Here is a 20283-nt window from a genome sequence, read left to right as displayed (position 1 = left end):
AAAACAGTTTTATTGAGAATTAAATTAAATGGCTAAATTAAATTGCAGTATGAGAGCATAGGGAGGCAATAGAGCATCACAGTCCCGCCCACAGCTGGTGCCGGAAGTAAAAATTCAATGCAATTTCTGCATTGACATTTGGGGTATAAGCCATAAAAACGTAACCATACATGGTAGACTTAAAACCAGCTACGGCTGTACTAAGCGATAGTATATGCTCATATAAATGCAAAAGGATCATGGGGCACTAACCTTGTTTTAATATAAATGCCTTTTATTCGCGATGTCTTGGCTAAGTACTTCATTACCCACAATCCTGAACAATCCCACAGTGATGCATCTGATTGGTGGAGCTCGTGTAATCGTCTGGTTAAACCCCGCGAAGGTCCGTGAAGACTGAAGATCATTAATAAAAAAATAACATAAAATAAAAACCAGTGTTGCGTTTTTGAACGGTAGACTTATCAGTGCAATCATGATCTCCTTGGCTGCCATGAGAGTTTTGCAGGGAGGTTGGTAACTTAGCTAGGCTACTGTAGGCTTCATATGGTATGAGTCATATCAAGCATTTTATAATGCCACTGTCAAAACAATATTTAGCCTAGGCATACCTTTTTGTGCATTTACTGAACATTTGTGTAATGGCAACGACATGTGTTGACGACTGAGCGGTGATTGCAGTCAGGTAACTTACAAAGCACTGCACCATGTTGCTGACGTTATAGTTAACAACTTCCACACATGCACACAATATATAAAATAGACGATGATAAATATAAAAATCAATACAAAACACCTATATAAAACACTTTATTTACACGATTGTAAATTCACTACATTCACTAAATAAAATAAAATTCACTGGAAGAAAAAGTTCGCGCGAGCGGCCATCATCAGATTTGGAAGTCGCTCAAAAAGGCTCGTTCGCGGTTGTGGCTTCAGTCGAATTCAATGAGGCGCGGTGGTTTATGGGATGAGTAGTTCCTGCGCTCGAAATGAAAATATGTACACAGTCTTGTACCTTTGACTTTTTTTGGATTTACTCTTATTTTTTTCACTCGAAATGATATGTTATATGCTTATGAGTTCAGCCGTAGCTGGTTATCCTCACACATGCTCTAAAACTCTTTAGATACGGATTTTTCCGAAAGTCAATGGGAGAAATGAATGGGAAATTTACTTCCGGCACCAGAGCTCTCTCGGGCTGTGGGCGGGACTGTGATGCTCTATACAATATGACGCACTTGCATCATAAATATGCTAATTAGCACATGTTGTCATCTAGTTCATGTTCTCATTATTTATTTTCAAAACATCCCCCCCTCAGTTTTTTTCACAAATCGCACCCGGTTAGGCCTGGTTTTAAACTATATTCTGCCTGTAGTGTCGACACTGTTATAAAAAAGATTCAATGAAATGACAAACAATTAAGCTTCCACTGTGAATGACGTCTATCTGAAAGAATTTCCAAATTAATTTACGATTTTAACTATGTATTTGGACCATAGATTTGGACAGATATTCTGATATTCTGCGACGGTGTTTAAAGCAACAGTATTCGCTCCAAACTGACACTCTCGGACTTTGAACGCTTAAAAGCGCACATATTTCAGTGTGGAACCGGCAAAGTTTATCTTTACAGTACTCTGAACCCTTCAGCAATTAAAGAACCTTGAAGTTATATTTTAACTAAAAGCTGAAATAAACACATTATGGAAAGCCTTGATATTGAATAGAAAGGAGTCCTCTGTGTATGCTACCAGGTTAAGACATTTAATCTGTCAACTCAAAATTTCACAATTCTTTTTTGGTGCCTGTAATTGTAAAGTGTGTTATACTGTATTCTTAAAAAAAAAAAAAAAAACAGACCGTTAACGCCAGATTAGCACCTACTATCAGACTAGCATCGGAAATAGCAGCAAACATGGGCAAGAAGAATCAACTGAAACTATCAAATGGCAAAAAAGAGAATGGAGATGAAAGGTAAATTACTTTATTTTTATTAAGCAAGGCAGATTACGTTGATGTTTTATTGATGTTTTAAGAGCCATTTGTTTTTACAAATACATTAATTTGAGCTGTAGCCTAATTATGGTTTATGGATCATGTCGTGGTTTAACATATTCATCTCACGAAAGTTTTAGATCATTATAGTCAACAAGAATTACCATGTAACTGTAAACAGTTACTGAGAGATTAAAAATATTTACATTTAATTTATTATTATTTTAGATTAATTATCTAAGTTTTTCTTCGCTTTTTACATTTTTCAAGCTTAATTGTGATATTCATTTCCAGCAGTGAGAAAAATGCCAAGGAAGAGGAGAATGAAAAGGTGGAGATGGTGGGTCCATTTGAGATAGTAAGTGCAATATGAAATATATTGTTAGTATTTGTAGTACTATTATTATTTTTGTGATTTGTGAAATTATTTATTAATAACTAAATAATTATTAAATAATCAAATATAAACCATTTTTATGTTTTAATATATTTTAATATACTACCACAATGCTTTAACCACAACTAAATATAAAACTAAACTAAATAAGCCTAAATTAAAAACGGATGTGGTGGAGACGTAATTTTGTTGATTGAAATTTCATGTAATCATTTCTATAAAATGCTTTAACACTAAATCCATTGAACTGTCTTGGCATTGATTGCAGGTTTTCTATGAATGCTTAAATGCTCATATTTTGAGATTGTAATTCTGAGTTTGATTGTGCAGCTCTTTATTTTATTTTTAATATTCAATAAAATATCAATATTAATAAAAATAGATATCGAAATGTAACTTATTCTCAAAGGAGTGTGTCGCTGTGTCAGTTTCGCTATGCAGATAGTGTCGACATTTTTCTGATACTGTTTGGCACAATCATGTCCATGGCCAATGGGGCAGTTGTTCCTCTCATGGTTATTGTATTTGGAGACATGACAAACAGCTTTGTGGATGATACAATAGCAGATAACCTTCCACCCAGTGAGTGTATAAATGTTATGTCTCATTAATATAATATTGTTTCACGGGGAAATCTGTGAGGTTTGCTTAAAACTATGGTCTTTCAATTTCTAGACGTCACCCTCCCACAGTCCAGTAATGAGACTTTTGGAGAGCAGATGACAAGGTAAGACCACTGTGCTTTGCATTGGATTTTCTTTCACAATTTATGTTTTAATTTAATTTACAAATCCTTCTAAGTGTATGATAGTCTTGATTTTCCATCACAGGCATGCTATAAACTACAGCATCATGGGATTTGTAGTTTTGGTGGCCGCATATATGCAGGTGGCCTTTTGGACACTTGCCGCAGGACGTCAGGTGAAGAAACTTAGAAAGAAATTCTTTCATGCCATCATGAAACAGGAGATCGGTTGGTTTGATGTCAATGAGACTGGACAGCTCAACACACGCCTCACAGAGTATGATGTATAATAAGAGTCATTTATCGACATATTATGCACACAATGCCACATACCTACTTCAGACTCTTTTTTTTTCTCTGCAGTGATGTCTACAAAATAAATGAAGGCATTGGGGATAAGCTTGGCATGTTGCTTCAGAGTCTGACCACCTTTTTAGCTGGCTTAATCATTGGTTTTGTCAAAGGCTGGAAGCTGACCCTCGTCATCCTTGCTGTTTGCCCTTTACTCGCAATCTCAGCTGCCTTCATTGCAAAGGTGGGATAGAAAGGAATATGAAGAGAAAGCTTTATATTTATAGAAATGTTTCTTGAAGCAGCATATTAGAATGAATACTGTAGGATCACGTGACACTGAAGACTGGAGTAATGATCAGCATCATTGTCATCATTGTGAAGTTTAAACTGATAACTTGATTTTACTGTATTGTTTGACCATTAATGCAGTCTTGGTTAGCATATGAGATTTATTTCAAAAACATAAATAAATAAAATGATTAATAAAGTTAATTGATGCAATGAAAAAGCAACATTGTATCCCTGCCTCATTAGGTGATGGCATCATTCACGACGAGGGAACAGACGGCCTACGCCAAGGCTGGAGCAGTGGCTGAGGAAGTGCTGTCATCCATCAGAACTGTCTTTGCCTTTGGTGGACAGAAGAAAGAGATACTGAGGTGTGTTTGAAGGTCTGTTTCTCAAAAACGTCAGCACTTTTTCTTAGTGGAATTCTTACAACGACAAACATAGTTATTTTGTGGTACAGAGTTAAAAACACCTGACCTTTCTATGACCTAAGCTTTAACCAGCTCATTTGCCAAACCATCTTAGGACCATAAAGAGTAGACAGCTACCAAGGAGACAACTTGGTTTTATCACTTTATGGTCTGGTCTTGAAAGTTTCATTTGTTGTCCCATATGGGGAAAAGGGTGGGGAATCAGTTTGATCATCATATTTTTGCATCAAGGATAATAACTTGTTTTCTGTTCTTCCAAGGTATCACAAAAACTTAGAGGATGCCAAGAACTTTGGCATAAAGAAAGCCATCACTGTGAACATTGCTATGGGCTTCACATTCTTCATGATCTATATGTCCTATGCACTGGGCTTTTGGTATGGCAGCACTCTTATCCTGGCTGGAGAGTATAATATTGGCATGCTTTTAACTGTGAGTCACAGCAGGGTTATTACAAAACATTGTGGTCTTCTGATTAAAGCCCAAAGTCACATTGGTCATACTTCAAATATTGTAGGATTGAAAACCCCCAAAATGGCTATGATATCTTCATTATTGAGACTTTTAAATAAGACTTTTAAATAAGCATGAGATTACTTCATGAGTGCATTTTCTGTTCCTCTGTTTTAGATTTTCTTCTCAGTCACAGCTGGGGCTTACGGCATAGGTCAAACGTCTCCTAACATCCAGTCATTTTCTAGTGCAAGAGGGGCTGCCTACAAAGTTTTCCAAATTATTGATCATGTGAGTGAACTTTATCATTAATGTTTTCAGGATAATATATTACATACTTGTTGGAAGAAAACAGTTTTCCCAATGCAGAACAAGATCCCATTGGGATGTTTTATAATTCATTGTCTTCTTATTGAAAAATGCAAATTCGTTCTCAGCCAGCAGGTGGCGTTTTTTGCCAGGAATAACGTAATTTCCCGTAACCCGCCATATACAAAGCAGCCCGGCACCTGACTTTGAAACTTGCAGTGCTCATATTTAATCAATTAAATAGCCTTTTGAAGTGTAAGCTATATCTCATTATACATGTAAATATATATATATATATGGGCTGTAGGTTGCCAAGTTGAGGGGAGAAATGGGTTGAAATTTGTATGCGTCAATCGTGTGTGAAAGACGTGTTTCATACATGATCTGGTAACTGGACAATTGTGGAATTTGTTGTTGTGATTATTCATATGATGGGGTTTGGCTGAGTTTTACCAGAAGTGAATGTAGCAAACATATACGCCCAGTGGGATTTTTTTGATAGAAAGATTAAAAATACAGGAGAATCCTGGGAAAAATGGGCCTGCCTCTCTCAACGCTGGGGCGCTAGGGCCCACACAGACCTCAGGGTGAACAACCCCTGCTGGCCTCACTAGCACCTCTTCTGACAGCAACCTAGTTTTCCCAGGAGGTCTCCCATCCAGGTACTTCCAGGTAGCTTCAGTGGGCAACCGGTCTTGGGCTCCAGGATGATAAGGCTGCCGGCCATAGTTGGGACACTGTACAAACTGTGAGTAAAAAAGGAATGGAATAATTTACAAATCTCATAAACTTATATATTATTCACAATAGAATATAGATAACATATCAAATGTTGAAAGTGAGACATTTTGAAATGTCATGCCAAATATTTGCTCGTTTTGGATTTCATGAGAGCTACACATTCCAAAAAAGTTGGGACAGGTAGCAATAAGAGGCCGGAAAAGTTAAATGTACATATAAGGAACAGCTGGAGGATCAATTTGCAACTTATTAGGTCAATTGGCAACATGATTGGGTATAAAAAGGGCCCCTCAGAGTGGCAGTGTCTCTCAGAAGTCAAGATGGGCAGAGGATCACCAATTCCCCCAATGCTGCGGCGAAAAATAGTGGAGCAATATCAGAAAGGAGTTTCTCAGAGAAAAATTGCAAAGAGTTTAAAGTTATCATCATCTACAGTGCATAATATCATCCAAAGATTCAGAGAATCTGGAACAATCTCTGTGCGTAAGGGTCAAGGCCGGAAAACCAAACTGGATGCCCGTGATCTTCGGGCACTTAGACAGCACTGCATCACAAACAGGAATGCTACTGTAATGGAAATCACAACATGGGCTCAGGAATACTTCCAGAAAACATTGTCGGTGAACACAATCCACCGTGCCATTCGCCGTTGCTGGCTAAAACTCAATACCTGTAGGTCAAAAAAGAAGCCATATCTAAACATGATCCAGAAGCGCAGGCATTTTCTCTGGGCCAAAGCTCATTTAAAATGGACTGTGGCAAAGAGGAAAACTGTTCTGTGGTCAGACGAATCAAAATTGAAAGGTATATCCAAGTTCTAGAACAACATATGCTCCCATCCAGACGTTGTCTCTTTCAGGGAAGACCTTGCATTTTCCAACATGACAATGCCAGACCACATACTGCATCAATTACAACATCATTGGCGGGTACTGAAATGGCCAGCCTGCAGTCCAGATCTTTCACCCATAGAAAACATTTGGCGCATCATAAAGAGGAAGATGCGACAAAGAAGACCTGAGACAGTTGAGCAACTAGAAGCCTGTATTAGACAAGAATGGGACAACATTCCTATTCCTAAACTTGAGCGACTTGTCTCCTCAGTCCCCAGATGTTTGCAGACTGTAATTAAAAGAAGAGGGGATGCCACACAGTGGTAAACATGGCCTTGTCCCAACTTTTTTGAGACGTGTTGATGCCAAGAAATTTAAAATCAACTTATTTTTCCCTTAAAATTATACATTTTCTCAGTTTAAACATTTGATATGTCATTGATTTTGATTTTAATTTTAATGACCACACAGCCAAGCTGGTGGAATTTGTTTTCAGTACAGCTCTTTGGTACAGGTTCCAGCATTACATTAAACAAACAATAAACATATAAAATAAAATAACATACATATACAAACAGACAAACACATTGATACATAATAATACATAAGGGGTCATGCTTAATCCACAGTCCTCAGCGTTCAGAGTTCAAAATGTTTATTGTGTTGTTTATCATCTATGTTGTATTCTAAATAAAATATAGAAATTTGAAACTTGAAACCACATCATTGCATTCTGTTTTTATTCACATTTTGTACAGTGTCCCAACTTTTTTGGAATCGGGTTTGTACTACGATGGAGGGGTAACAAATAAATATAAGGATATTGCACATTTTTATTGCATAAGTGGCGAACATTTAACTGTTCACGAGGTAGATTGCCTGGGGGAAGAAACTGTTCTTGATTCACAGACTGGACTTGTGTCTTACCTCAAACCCGCCCTGAGTGAGCCGTCATCAGTCAGATGTAATAATTGTAATTTTGTAATTGTAAAAACTTATAATGAACATAGCAGTAGTCATTCTCTTTCAACATCTGAGTGACTAAAATCGCAGAGGATTAACTTACGTTTGGATCTGAAAGAAATACGCCCTTGATCTACTTAATTGCGTTTATGTTCGTGCGAATCATTCATGATCCAGCCTCACCTACAGAAGCAGTGAGCATAATATATTTTAATGAATCATTGCAAATCGCCTTTCCTAATAATGTGCTAATTAGCAAGTTTCACTATGAATGTGGCTAAAAGTAAACAGTCTCTCAGAGAGCAGAAGATGGAAGAGAGGGGCGGGGTCAGCAGAGCTCATTAGCATTAAAGGAGAAATCCACAAACCAGCGTGATTTGAAAAGAGCTGTTTTTAACAGGGTAAAAAATTGTTTTTTACACTACCATTGAGAAATTTTAAGCAAACTATGTTACAGACTTTTCATTAAGAGCCTAACGAATGACTCCTTTAATTATGCAGAACTTTAAGGCTTAGTATAATTTAAACGGATGAGTTATACAAAAATTCACCCCCTCACAGTTGTCATGAAGGGCAAAATTTGCTATATAGACCAAAAACACTTTGAACCAGGCTGTAAACATATTTCGTTCTGCTGTACAGTTGGGCATTTTAACATGGGGAGACTATGTCTCTGTCTCCCTTTTGGGCCATTCGATGAATTGCAGTTTTAGTCACTTCATGTTGGTATCACGAGAAAGACAGGAAGGTTGTCACTTGACACAGACACACAGAACATGCAGGATTCATATTTAAAATTATATTTTTTGCAGCTTAATATTTACAGATACTAGTTCATATAGCGGTTTCAATTAAGTTCAATGAACTACTTTTGATTAATTAGTAATAAATTGGACAGATTCCGTATTATTCAGTAAATTCAATTTTTATGACTGGATTCCGCGATGCTGTCAGCGTTTCCTGCATGGTGGAAATCATAGGGTCCTATTTTAGGACTACGAAATATGACCAGGTCTCAGGATCAGAGGTGGTTCCCTACTAAAGTCCAATGAATTTTAGACCACAGGGAACAATTTTTCTCTGGAGTAGAGCAGTTAGTGTGATACTGATGTATATTAGTCTGGATGAGGTTTGATTGTGAACTTACCTCTATCCCTTACTGGAATTTGAATTTGAAAAAAAAAAATTCTCTCACAATCCTTTGTTTCACCAACAGGAACCCAAAATCAACAGTTTCTCTGAGAAAGGCTACAAACTTGATTTTGTAAAAGGAAACATAGAGTTCAAAAACATCCACTTCACTTACCCCTCAAGACAGGATGTGAAAGTAGGACCATCAAATGATTTATTAAAAACTATTTGAACAAAATAACTTTACAGAATGAAATGACTCCAGCTGTGGCTGTGTTTTGGCTTTGTAGGTTCTGAATGGCATGAATCTTAAAGTCATGAGTGGACAGACCATTGCTTTGGTGGGTAGCAGTGGGTGTGGAAAAAGCACAACAATCCAGTTGCTACAGCGCTTCTATGACCCTCAGGAAGGAACGGTAAATACAAAGATTGGCAAAGAGAGGTACAAACTCCTTGACGTTCCTGTTCTTCATCCAAACGTTCCTTTTTTCTTTTCCTCTAACCCCTCAGGTAACTATAGATGGCCATGATATTTGCTCTCTGAATGTGCGAGGTCTGAGAGAACTGATTGGCATAGTCAGCCAGGAGCCGGTGCTGTTTGCCACAACCATTGCAGAAAACATCCGCTATGGCCGCCAAGATGTCACCCAGGAGGAGATCGTACAGGCCGCACGTGAAGCTAATGCTTATGACTTCATTATGAAGCTCCCAGATGTAAGATAAGACCTTGTACCATAATTTTAAATTTTAAGGAGGCAATTTGATCAGTCTGGTTACAAAAGATTGATCAGGTGTGCTCTGACCGTCTCTGGATATCTTCAGAAATTTGAGACTCTAGTTGGAGAGAGAGGCACCCAGATGAGTGGCGGACAAAAGCAACGTATTGCTATCGCACGAGCACTTGTGCGAAACCCAAAAATTCTCCTTCTTGATGAGGCTACGTCTGCTCTGGATGCCGAGAGTGAGACTATTGTGCAAGCAGCTTTAGATAAGGTAACAAAATTATAGTATTCTGGAAAAACACTGGAAATATTATGTATATATTTTTTTATTTTATTTTTTTACATCTGTATAGGTGAGGCTGGGCAGGACCACCATTATAGTGGCTCACCGGCTGTCCACTATTCGAAATGCTGATGTCATTGCTGGATTCCAGAATGGTGAAATTGTAGAATTGGGCACACATGATGAACTAATGGAGAGAAAAGGAATCTACCAGTCTCTTGTTACTATGCAGGTTAGTAACCAACAGTGCTGTACACACACACACATGAGCGCTATATGAAACTGTGGCATGTTGCTGTTAAATATGAAAGGTTGACAGAGCATTTTCTTCAGGGCAATGCTCTGAACTCTGGGGCTACCAGCATGGTGTGCTCCCAAGACTTCTTTGGCCACTGCTTATGTATGAAGTGCCGTTAACAACAGTTGAAGCCTTGGAAAGGAGGATCAACACCTTTCTTCGCAGATGGCTGTTAGTCCCCAAAAGCCTTTCTTCAATCGGCCTGTACAGCTCAGGAAGCAAGTTACAGCTGCCATTAATTAACATCTGTGGTTGAAGAGTTTAAGGTGATAAATGCTTCGTGACAGTAGAGATCAATTGGTCCGCCAGGCAGATATCACCATCCACACAGGATGGAAATGGTCAGCAATCAGGGCTGTGGCAAACGCAGAGGCCGCCGCAAAGACATCGTGGGATCGGTCAACCAAGGCAGGTTGGGCTTAGGAGTTATAACCAGAGCTAGGCGGAGGGACGCTACTGCTTAGTCCAGGAAGAGCTCCATATGGTGGAGGAGGAGGGTAGGCAAGTGAGGGCAGCAGCAATGAAAAATCAGGGGAGGTGGACATGTTGGGGCAGTGTCCAAGGAAGATCATTGGGGTGGAGGGATATATGGGCATGGAAGAGAATAGGATAAAATTCCTCCTGTGCTCCACATACAATGTCCTACCAACACCAGTGAATCTCCCATCGTTGGGGGCTGGTTGAGAGCCAAAACTGCACGTTGTGTGGGAAACCGGCAAGCCTTGAACATGTGTTGTCATCATGTCAAGCTAGCCTGGCTGATGGCAAGTTCAGATGGAGGCACGACCAGATACTTGCCGAGCTGGCTACAGGCCTGGAGGAAGAGAGAGGGAAGACCCACAAAATCACGAGGACAATAGCACCCCATATGATCAGGTTTGTTAGAGCAGGGGAAAGCTCCAGAGTGACATCGACTGGCTCAGGAATCCTGACATTGGCTACTGACTGGGACATGAGAGTTGACCTCCGGAGACAGCTCAGGTTTCCAGAGGAGACCACTACCTCAACTCTCAGACCAGAAATAGTTCTGTGGTCCAGAGCAACAAAATCAGTTGGTGTTGCTGGAACTGACTGTGCCATGGGAGGAGAGGATAGAAGAGGCCCATGAGAGAAAGCTTGGGAAGTACTTCAATGATTTGAGTCTTACCTATCAGATAGGTCCTTCAAAGTATCTTGGAGAGGTGAGGTGTCCAAGTCACAACATCTAACTACTGGGGTGCCTCAGGGCTCAGTTCTTGGACCACTTCTCTTCTCTGTCTACATGGCATCATTAGGTTCTGTCATTCAGAAACATGGCTTTTCATACCACTGCTATGCTGATGACACTCAACTCTACCTCTCATTCCATCCTGATGATCCGACGGTAGCTATTCGCATCTCAGCTTGTCTAACAGACATTTCTTCCTGGATGATAGACCATCACCTTCAACTCAACCTTGCCAAGATAGAACTGAGCAAGATAGAAGCTCTTTTTCTGTCCAGGCTGGACTATTGCAATGCCCTCTTGACAGGTCTTCCAGCAAATTATATTAAACCTTTACAATTAATTCAGAACGCGGCAGCAAGATGTCACACCTCTGTTTATCAATTTGCACTGGCTTCCAATAGCTGCTCGTATAAAATTCAAGGCATTGATGTTTGCCTACAAAACTACCAATGGCTCTGCACCCATTTACCTAAATTTGTTACTTCAGACTTATGTGCCCTCTAGAAGCTTGCGTTCTGCAAGTGAACGTCGCTTGATTGTGCCATCCCAAAGAAGCACAAAGTCACTTTTACAGACTTTTAAATTAAATGTTCCCTCCTGGTGGAATGACCTCCCCAACTCAAAGTCCTTAGCCATCTTCAAGAATCGGCTTAAAACACATCTCTTCCATCTTTATTTGACCCTCTAACTTTAACACTCACTATTCTAATTATATTCTTTAAAAAAATTAAAAAAACTACCTTTCTAATCTTTTTATATTCTACTTTCTTTTCATTAATTATGCAATTGTATGTGTGTGTGTGTATGTGGAAAAACCTCTAACACTAGCTTGCTCTATTCTTTTTTATTCTATCTGTTTTCTTTATATTATATTATTTAAAATCCCATGCTAGGTGTACTGAGTTAACCTAACTGAGACTTGTTATAGCACTTATATATCATTGCTCTTTTTTGTTGTTTTTGATTGCATCCACTGTCCTCATCTGTAAGTCGCTTTGGATAAAAGCGTCTGCTAAATGAATAAATGTAAATGTAAGTACCAACCACTCACCCAACAGTGCCAGCAGGTGGGATGGTGGGCATGGAACTTGCTAGTGGAAGTAGGCTGCCGAGGATTTCCTGGGCAGTCACTTTGGAGTGCATTGTCCAGACTTGGAATAAAAGTTCCCAGCAGGAGACGGCTCATGGCGAATATCACAAAAAGAGCATAGACAGCATCGAGATGGCTGTGGCTGAAGCGCTGTGAGCAATGAAACAGCCCACCAGGTAGGGAGGGAATATAAAAGAGCACTGGCTGTGGAGTCCAAGGGGCCGAGGGGGCTGCCCCAGGATGCTGGGGTTAGCTGTCAAGCCCTCTGGAGGTGTTGTGGGTTAATTGGTGAAACACTGTTGAAAGAGGGTACCCACCTGATGATCCGAAGAAAGCACCTTGGGCCCACACCACAAAGCTCAGTAGGTCCATTAAAGGTGAAAATATCTCTGTGAAATGGCTTGGACATAACATTAAAGGGCACTGACTGTCAGTGATTTGTGGTATCACAGCAATTTGAGGCAACATGTGTAACAGTGGCTATCAAAGATACTGAGCAGATAGTAAAGCTCGCATGATCTCTGTCAAATATCGCAGTGGCAACCAATAATACAGTGACATGACAATCTCAGATGGTGGAATTACGTACATTGTGATCAGCCTTGTAATCTTTTACAATGTGACACATTTCATAAAGATGTAATGCAGTTTATCGATCTGGATTCGACTGGATCATTTGGAGCTGAAACGTATTGGTCCTGCCTGCTTTGGTTAGCAGCAGAAAAGAAAAGTTTCGGAGGCAAGCAAGCTGTTATATTTTGGTGAACGATTATTAAATCAAATATTTATTTGACATTCTCTGATGAACTGTTCATGATCACACAGGGAAAATGAATTCAGAATGTAAATAGGGTCTATTTTGAGTTAAATTGTTTAAATCACAGATGTTTAAGAGCACAGAGGAGGCCAAAGAGGAGATGATTTTGGATGAGAAGAGTCCCTCAGTCAACTCTCTGAATGACTGCACACTTTTCAGACATAAATCCAGAAGTGGCTCGGAAAAAGATAAGCAGGATAAAGAGAAACAGACAAAGGAGGTAAGAGACAATAATGGCCAACATTCATGAATTCATTCATCAATTTAATTTTTATGAATACCTTCATTGTCTTACACACAAACAACCCTAGTGGAGAATGTGTGTCTCAGTTTTTATGTCTCAGTCATTATTTATGGGTAATTTCAAATAAAACCAAACAGAACTGTTTATAAAAGTTCCATAAATCCTCTTACAAGTGTCTTCATTTGTTTTCTTTTCTTTCCTTAAAAAGGAACTTCAAGACTGAATATGTTATCTGCAAAGAAATTGTATTTTGATCAAATTATGATCATTACATTTTTATTTGAAATTATTTTTTGTGTTTGTTCTCTTTTCTTTGTAGGAAAAGGTTCCAAATGTCTCCTTCCTGACAATCCTGAAACTGAATCATCCGGAATGGCCGTACATAGTGGTTGGAGTTTTATGTGCCATCATTAACGGAGGCTTGGAGCCTGCATTTTCTGTCATTTTTGCTAAAATCATTTCTGTATGTTGTTCATGGAAATTAAATATTAATAATAATTGCCATTATTGACAGTCAGCAGTAATGAGAAATTATTCCTCATACATTTATTTTCTTTCTTCTTCTTCTCTAGGTGTTTACTGAGAATGATCAGGAACTTATACGAAAACAGAGTGAGCTCTACTCTCTGCTGTTTGCTGCCTTTGGGGTTGTGTCCTTTTTCACTTTGTTCTTACAGGTTTGTTTTATGTTACAGCATCAATTTTAGAACACACAGTACATTTAAATCACCTTGAATGCTAAACAAAAATCGCATAACTTGACTGAGACACCTTATATTCGATAATAATCTACTTGGTAACGATCTTGAGAACCATTCAGTTAAACCTGTAGTCAGAGATGGAAAAGGATGGTTTATATAGAATTACATAAGGTCTTCATGTGAGCTGTTTCAAAAGATAAGATTTGTTCTGATAAGCATACTTGTGAGGTGCATCTTATACATTATACATTTATACATCTAAAAGATTACTGTTGTGAAATACCACTTTGTAAACTCCAACTAATAGCGGACAGATCTGTCTAGTATTTATCTAGTTAAATTCCCATTTTACATTTTACCATCCCCAAACTTTGATACCTCCATCATTTATTAAAGCACATCTATGAATTTTGCGGGAAGAAATTGTGCATCAACAAATAAAACATATTAAACCCATTACATGTATGTTGAATTAGTCAAAAGACATGACAGTTTTAAAAAACAATTTTATGAATTTGTCAAAAAAGCCTAATTTGGGGGTAATTTTTTGTTTTTTATTTTGATGTAATTTATTCTAGGGTTTCTGTTTTGGGAAAGCTGGTGAGATTCTGACCATGCGACTGAGGTTTAAAGCATTTAATGCTATGATGAGACAGGTGAGACAATAATAGACATAGACCATTGAAGCTATTTCTGAATGTCTGCTGATAGTTAGTAGTACAGCACCTGTCTTGTGTATTTTAGGACCTGAGCTGGTATGATGATACTAAGAACAGTGTGGGTGCGCTGACCACCAGACTGGCTGCAGATATAGCTCAAGTGCAAGGTGTAAGTCTCATTTCCTATCCCAGCACCAAGAGTAACACATAGTTCCACACATAACTGTGTGCCAAGCTTCTTAACTGATACCCATGTACAATAACAAAGTCGTTCATCTCCAACTGCTGCTTCACGTACTATTTACTGTATTTTTAAGCTTAATTGGTTTTCCATTTACTGTGCTTGATTAACTTATATAGCTTTATTAAAACTATATATTTGTATTACAAATGTAGTACTGATTAGGTGAATATTAAATACTGTTTACTCAATTTAAGAAATTAAGTTATGTGAAGAACATAACATGAAGAAGAATTTACAGTTACTGTAAATTCAAATAAAATTGTTGATACCAATTGTTGAAGACAGTAGTTCATCACAAACGGCACAATGACTTTATTTCCAACAGGCCACAGGTGTAAGATTGGCAACACTGGCACGGAATGTGGCCAACTTGGGCACTACCATTATCATCTCATTTGTGTACGGCTGGCAGCTGACCCTCCTCATTCTCTCCATTGTGCCAATCATGGCTGTGGCTGGAGCCATCCAGACGAAGTTACTGTCAGGACAGGCTCTAAAAGACAAGAAAGAGCTTGAACAAGCTGGAAAGGTGAACATTTATGCTTATGCTTTAATGCAGCACAACTAAATTCCCTACCTTGTCAGCAATGCTTTTTTTCCATTTCAGATTGCAACAGAAGCCATTGAGAATATCCGTACTGTGGTTTCTTTAACCAGGGAGAGCAAGTTTGAGAGTCTGTATGAGGAAAACTTAGTTGTGCCATACAAGTATGTTTAAATCGATTAATAATAATTATTTCAAATTGTATTATATATCTTTTAGGATTCAAAATGAGCTTTCGAATTGATGGTAAGATAATTGATGTTTGTCTGATTTCCTAAGAAATGCTAAGAAAAAAGCACATGTTTTCGGCCTGACGTTCTCCATCTCTCAAGCGATGATCTATTTTGCTCATGCTGGCTGTTACAAGTTCGGCTCTTGGCTAATTGAACAAAAGCTGATGACGTTTGAGGGCGTCTTCCTGTAAGTTACTCAATATATGACTGTTATATGATTATGTCATAACATACTGAAGAATATGTGATTAAAAAAAGTCTCCACAGTAGTATTAACATGATCTAGTGTCGTCTACAATGTGTTTCATTGGTAGTTCAGATTTGTACAAATTAAACAGAAGGGAATGAGGACAAGTAGTAGAGACACACTCTAGCTAAAACACACTAGAGTACAGGTGATAAGTGGGAGTAGATTGGGGGTTCCAAAGTCTGCTGCTTTCTATACAATCAGTTAATGATTACAGAAATAAATGTGAGTCAGAATAAACTATCCAGATGAGCAGTGAATGTAGATAATCTCTTAGACAACACAGAAATGAGGCTGGTGATTCATTACATTTGCAGATAGAAGATTCAAGCTGATCCAAGTGATCTAACAAATGGGCTTTCAATCAGAGAAATAATTATTAAATAGCAATAAATTAGCAGTGTAAATACCCATTAAATAGCAATGTTTACCCATAGTCCCAGAGTCTAATTAAGTTGGGCTATACATATACTATACATATATATTGCATATGGAGTATAATCTGACTGATAATCACTGGTTTAACGAGTGGGGAAAACAGTTTTGTCATTCAGTCAGTACTGTAATTTTTGTGAAAATAAGGCTAATTCAATTTCAGTCTAGAAAGCTGTAATTTATTGCCATAAAAAAAATGAAGTGCAAAACAAGTAAAATATAACAATAGCAAACATCTTTTAAAATAATTTAAAACCTATAATAAGAACTGTTTTTCCTGGATTCCATTTAATTCACACAGAGACACACAGAACATGCAAGTCTTTCTGCAGTTTAATATTCACAGACACTAGTAAATATCGCCATTTGATTTAAGAGTACTGACCTTCTTTGATTTATTCAACCAAAATTTGACAAATTCCGTGACATTCCGCATTATACATTAAATGTGGTTTTTATTACTGGACTCTGCGTTTTCCAAATCACAGAAATCATAGGGCCCTATAGGTTGTGATGTCAGTGTTATTTTAGTTTTACTGATATGATATTATAGTTTTTATTAATATTTTGAATTAGACGTAATTTCTTTTTTTTCACTTTAATTTTAGTTAAAGTTTTAGTCATTTTCATGTCTTGTGAAATTATATTAATTGGTTTTAGTGTATTTAGTTTTTTTTTAGTACTTCAAGTTAAGCTAAATAACAATTTGAAATTTTGCCTTGGCAACTAGCTGAAATAAAAAAGTTTCATATAAATAGAAAATTTTGTAAGTTTTAGTTATCGATAATAACCCTGGGTGATATATGTGTTTGTGTCTCTCAGTGTGGTCTCAGCTTTGGTGTACGGAGCAATGGCTGTTGGAGAAGCAAACACATTCACTCCAAACTATGCCAAGGCCAAGATGGCTGCTTCTCATGTCCTTATGCTCATTAGCAGAGTCCCTGCCATTGACAATGCCTCAGAGGACGGAGACAAGCCGGTATTCCTTTCATGCACACACTTGAACACCAGAATACACCGTATGCCTAATACGTGATAAAAGGGTTTCTGAGTCTTAACTCTAGGCAAGATCTCATAGTTTCCAGAAGCCTGTCATGAAATTAATAATTTATTATTCTTCATTCCCATCCTAATCTGATAAAACTCAGGCAGAGCTGGACTCTGCTCACCATAAATATCAATCATTCAGTGTATTAATGAAGAGACAATGATGCAATGATGACACTAGTATACACAAACGTGCACTAATGTGGCTGTTTCCTGTGATCTCCGTAGGATAAATTTGAAGGGAATGTGAGTTTTGAAGATGTACGTTTTAACTACCCGTCTCGGCCGGATGTTCAAGTGCTGCAGGGCCTTAGGCTCCGGGTGAAGAAGGGGCAAACTCTCGCCCTCGTAGGCAGCAGTGGCTGTGGCAAGAGCACCACCATCCAATTACTGGAGAGATTTTATGACCCTCAGCAGGGCAACGTGGTAGGAGAACACACATACAAACAAGTATTTCAGAGGCCACATTTTATAGCTTTGTTAGCATATTTATCTAATAACCTATTTTTTTATATGATAATGTCTTTCCCCAAGGTACCTAAATTGACATTTAGTTTTACAGTCTCTAACCACTGATCCAACTCAGCAAGATGCCATTCACACACATACACTGTCATTCAGTACACTAGCACACTAAATACACAACAGCCATGGAAGTGAAAATGTTATTACCTCTCTCAAGGTCAATGATAAGGCAGACCAAAAGACAAGGAAACCTTCAGGTGCTTAAACCTTTATGACTCAGACCATAACACAGACCTGTTTACTGTTAATTAGCCATTAGATCCAAAAGCAAGATACTTTACATGTTACAGAAATTGGAATTATGTAATAAAGAAACATTGAAATGTGTTATACCAGTAAAAAACCATGGTTAGCCCAAACTGGTAACTGTTTGTTAACAGATGCTGGATTATAATAACGCAAAGCAACTGAACATCCACTGGCTGCGCTCGCAAATAGGCATTGTTTCCCAGGAGCCTGTGCTGTTTGACTGCAGCCTGGCAGAGAACATTGCATACGGAGACAACAGCAGAAAAGTCAGCCAGCAGGAGATTGAAGAGGCCGCTAAGGCTGCTAACATACACTCCTTCATAGAGGGGCTGCCAAAGGTACAGTACAACCATACTCCTCATGTACACCTCATTCAAAAGTAAGGGGGCAAGTAAGATTTTTTTTCAATACTTTTTAAGTTAGTTACTTAAAAAAATATATTTTTATTCAGCAAGGACACATTGAATTGATCAAAAGTAAAGGCAACTATATTTTTTATGTTACAAAAGATTTCTATTTCAAATAAATGTTGTTCTTTTGAACTTTCTATTCATCAAAGAATCCTGAAAAAATATACTTTATACTATATAAATGCACAACCGTTTTCACCACAGAAAATAATAACTAAAAAAAGCATCAAATTGGTTTCTGAAGGATCAAATGACACTAAAGACTGGAGAAATGGCAGCTGAAAATTCATATATTAAAATATATTATACAATATTTTTAAATACAGTATAAAACAGTTATTTTAATAACTTTTCATTATCAATATTTCAATATTAAAGGGTTTTTATATATAGAGATATTTTTGCATTATAAATTCAGCCTTGGTGGCCCCAAGAGACCTCTTTAAAAAAATTAAAGACTATTTATATGACTGTCTACAATTTTACTAAATAATACTGTGTGGTTTGTCTGCAGCAATACCAGACACAAGCAGGTGATAAAGGTACACAGCTGTCAGGAGGGCAGAAGCAGCGTATTGCTATAGCGAGGGCCATTCTCCGCAACCCCAAACTCTTGCTGCTAGATGAAGCCACATCTGCTCTGGACACTGAGAGTGAGAAGGTGAGAAGAGTGAGAAACTCACTGCATGAAATTTTAAGCTGTCACAATGAAATGTTTAATGTCAATGGTTTCAAGCAGAAATCAAAGCTATGAGTTTGCAAAAAGAATTGACTTTGGTTATTTGTTAATACAGACAGTATTCAAGCTGCTTCTGGATTTACAGAGCGATTAAGAGTCACACCTGCTAGAAAAGAGTGAAGACACTGTATTTCTCTTTACTTAACTTCTTTCTGTCTTTCTTCTCTTTGCTATGTGAGTAGTTAGTGCAGGATGCTCTTGACAAGGCACGTGAGGGCCGCACATGTATTATCGTAGCCCACCGGCTGTCCACCATCCAGAATGCAGACCGTATAGCTGTGGTCCAAAACGGGGTCGTGGTGGAGCAGGGCACACATCAGCAGCTCCTCAGCCAGCAAGGGGCATACTACACCCTCGTCACCTCTCAGATGAGACACTGATGGTCAAGAGCAGCAGCGCACATGCAGACTCTAGAAGATATTCCATAGAAATGCTCTCCTGTGGTTGCAGGCGTGTATTTTTTACTTGGTAGGCTTTATGTGGCATTACTACAGGAAGCCGGGAAAATAATAAGGATTTAGATTTTTTGTCAAAGTGTAATGTTAGTTGGACAGAGATCAGACTAAGAATTGTGTAACTATCAGTGCCTTGTCATTTTGTACTTTTCAGTTTTAGGACCTAACATTAATCCAAATCAGTACTTTCCTGTTGCTGATTTAAATGTATTAAACACCAACAAAATAAGGGCATTTGTATTAACAGTTCTATCAAGCACTATCATATTCACATTTCCTGATCACACACTTTGTACTTGCAGCAAAAACTATTGAGGGCAAAACATTTAAAATGTGACTGTCTTTACATAATCATGTACAGTAATTTATATATACATAAATAATTTGTCCCCTGGTGCCTGATACCAAAAATGTTGCCATGGTTTCTCATTATTGAAGGCCAAAAAGCTCCAAACTCCTTTATAGAGTTGTCTGTGTGTGGTGCCTTTTTTATAAGGCCGGTTTATTTATAACACTGTTTTCATATCACCCATTCTGTAAAAGTC

At 38.1% G+C, this 20283-nt stretch overlaps 1 protein-coding gene across 3 annotated transcripts; it reads left to right on the top strand.

Moving 5' to 3' along the window:
* Window positions 1–1854: 1854 nt before the first annotated feature.
* Window positions 1855–20247, top strand: LOC132103107 (ATP-dependent translocase ABCB1-like). Of its 3 annotated transcripts, XM_059507936.1 has the most exons (27): window positions 1855–1983; window positions 2299–2362; window positions 2830–2983; window positions 3077–3128; window positions 3232–3423; window positions 3510–3681; window positions 3975–4099; window positions 4420–4591; window positions 4790–4903; window positions 8675–8785; window positions 8880–9005; window positions 9100–9303; window positions 9412–9582; window positions 9665–9826; window positions 13074–13226; window positions 13570–13713; window positions 13823–13927; window positions 14530–14607; window positions 14696–14779; window positions 15180–15383; window positions 15462–15562; window positions 15678–15818; window positions 17136–17292; window positions 17589–17786; window positions 18266–18472; window positions 19059–19205; window positions 19466–20247. In XM_059507936.1, the coding sequence occupies exons 1-27, from the start codon at window positions 1925–1927 to the stop codon at window positions 19661–19663; spliced, it is 3795 nt and encodes a 1264-aa protein (XP_059363919.1). In that variant the 5' UTR covers window positions 1855–1924; the 3' UTR covers window positions 19664–20247. The 3 variants fall into 3 exon arrangements, 2 of the variants coding, with proteins under 2 accessions (XP_059363919.1, XP_059363920.1); XR_009423337.1 differs by lacking the exons at window positions 19059–19205; window positions 19466–20247 and having other exon boundaries at window positions 17659–17786; window positions 18266–18400; XM_059507937.1 differs by lacking the exons at window positions 1855–1983; window positions 2830–2983 and having other exon boundaries at window positions 2297–2362.
* Window positions 20248–20283: the final 36 nt, after the last annotated feature.

This window comes from Carassius carassius, chromosome 24, assembly GCF_963082965.1.
Source record: "Carassius carassius chromosome 24, fCarCar2.1, whole genome shotgun sequence".
Lineage (NCBI taxonomy): Eukaryota > Metazoa > Chordata > Actinopteri > Cypriniformes > Cyprinidae > Carassius > Carassius carassius.
Note: the sequence above shows the minus strand (reverse complement) of the source record. Positions and strands in the feature narration are given on the sequence as shown.

What these genes read in the sequence shown, in the direction of transcription:
- LOC132103107 (XM_059507936.1), top strand. Translation starts at nt 1,925, where the DNA reads ATGGGCAAGAAGAATCAACTGAAACTATCAAATGGCAAAAAAGAGAAT. An exon ending in CTCAACACACGCCTCACAGA is followed by an intron (nt 3,424 to 3,509) that starts GTATGATGTATA and finishes TTTTCTCTGCAG; the next exon opens with TGATGTCTACAAAATAAATG. An exon ending in ACGTTTGAGGGCGTCTTCCT is followed by an intron (nt 15,819 to 17,135) that starts GTAAGTTACTCA and finishes TGTGTCTCTCAG; the next exon opens with TGTGGTCTCAGCTTTGGTGT.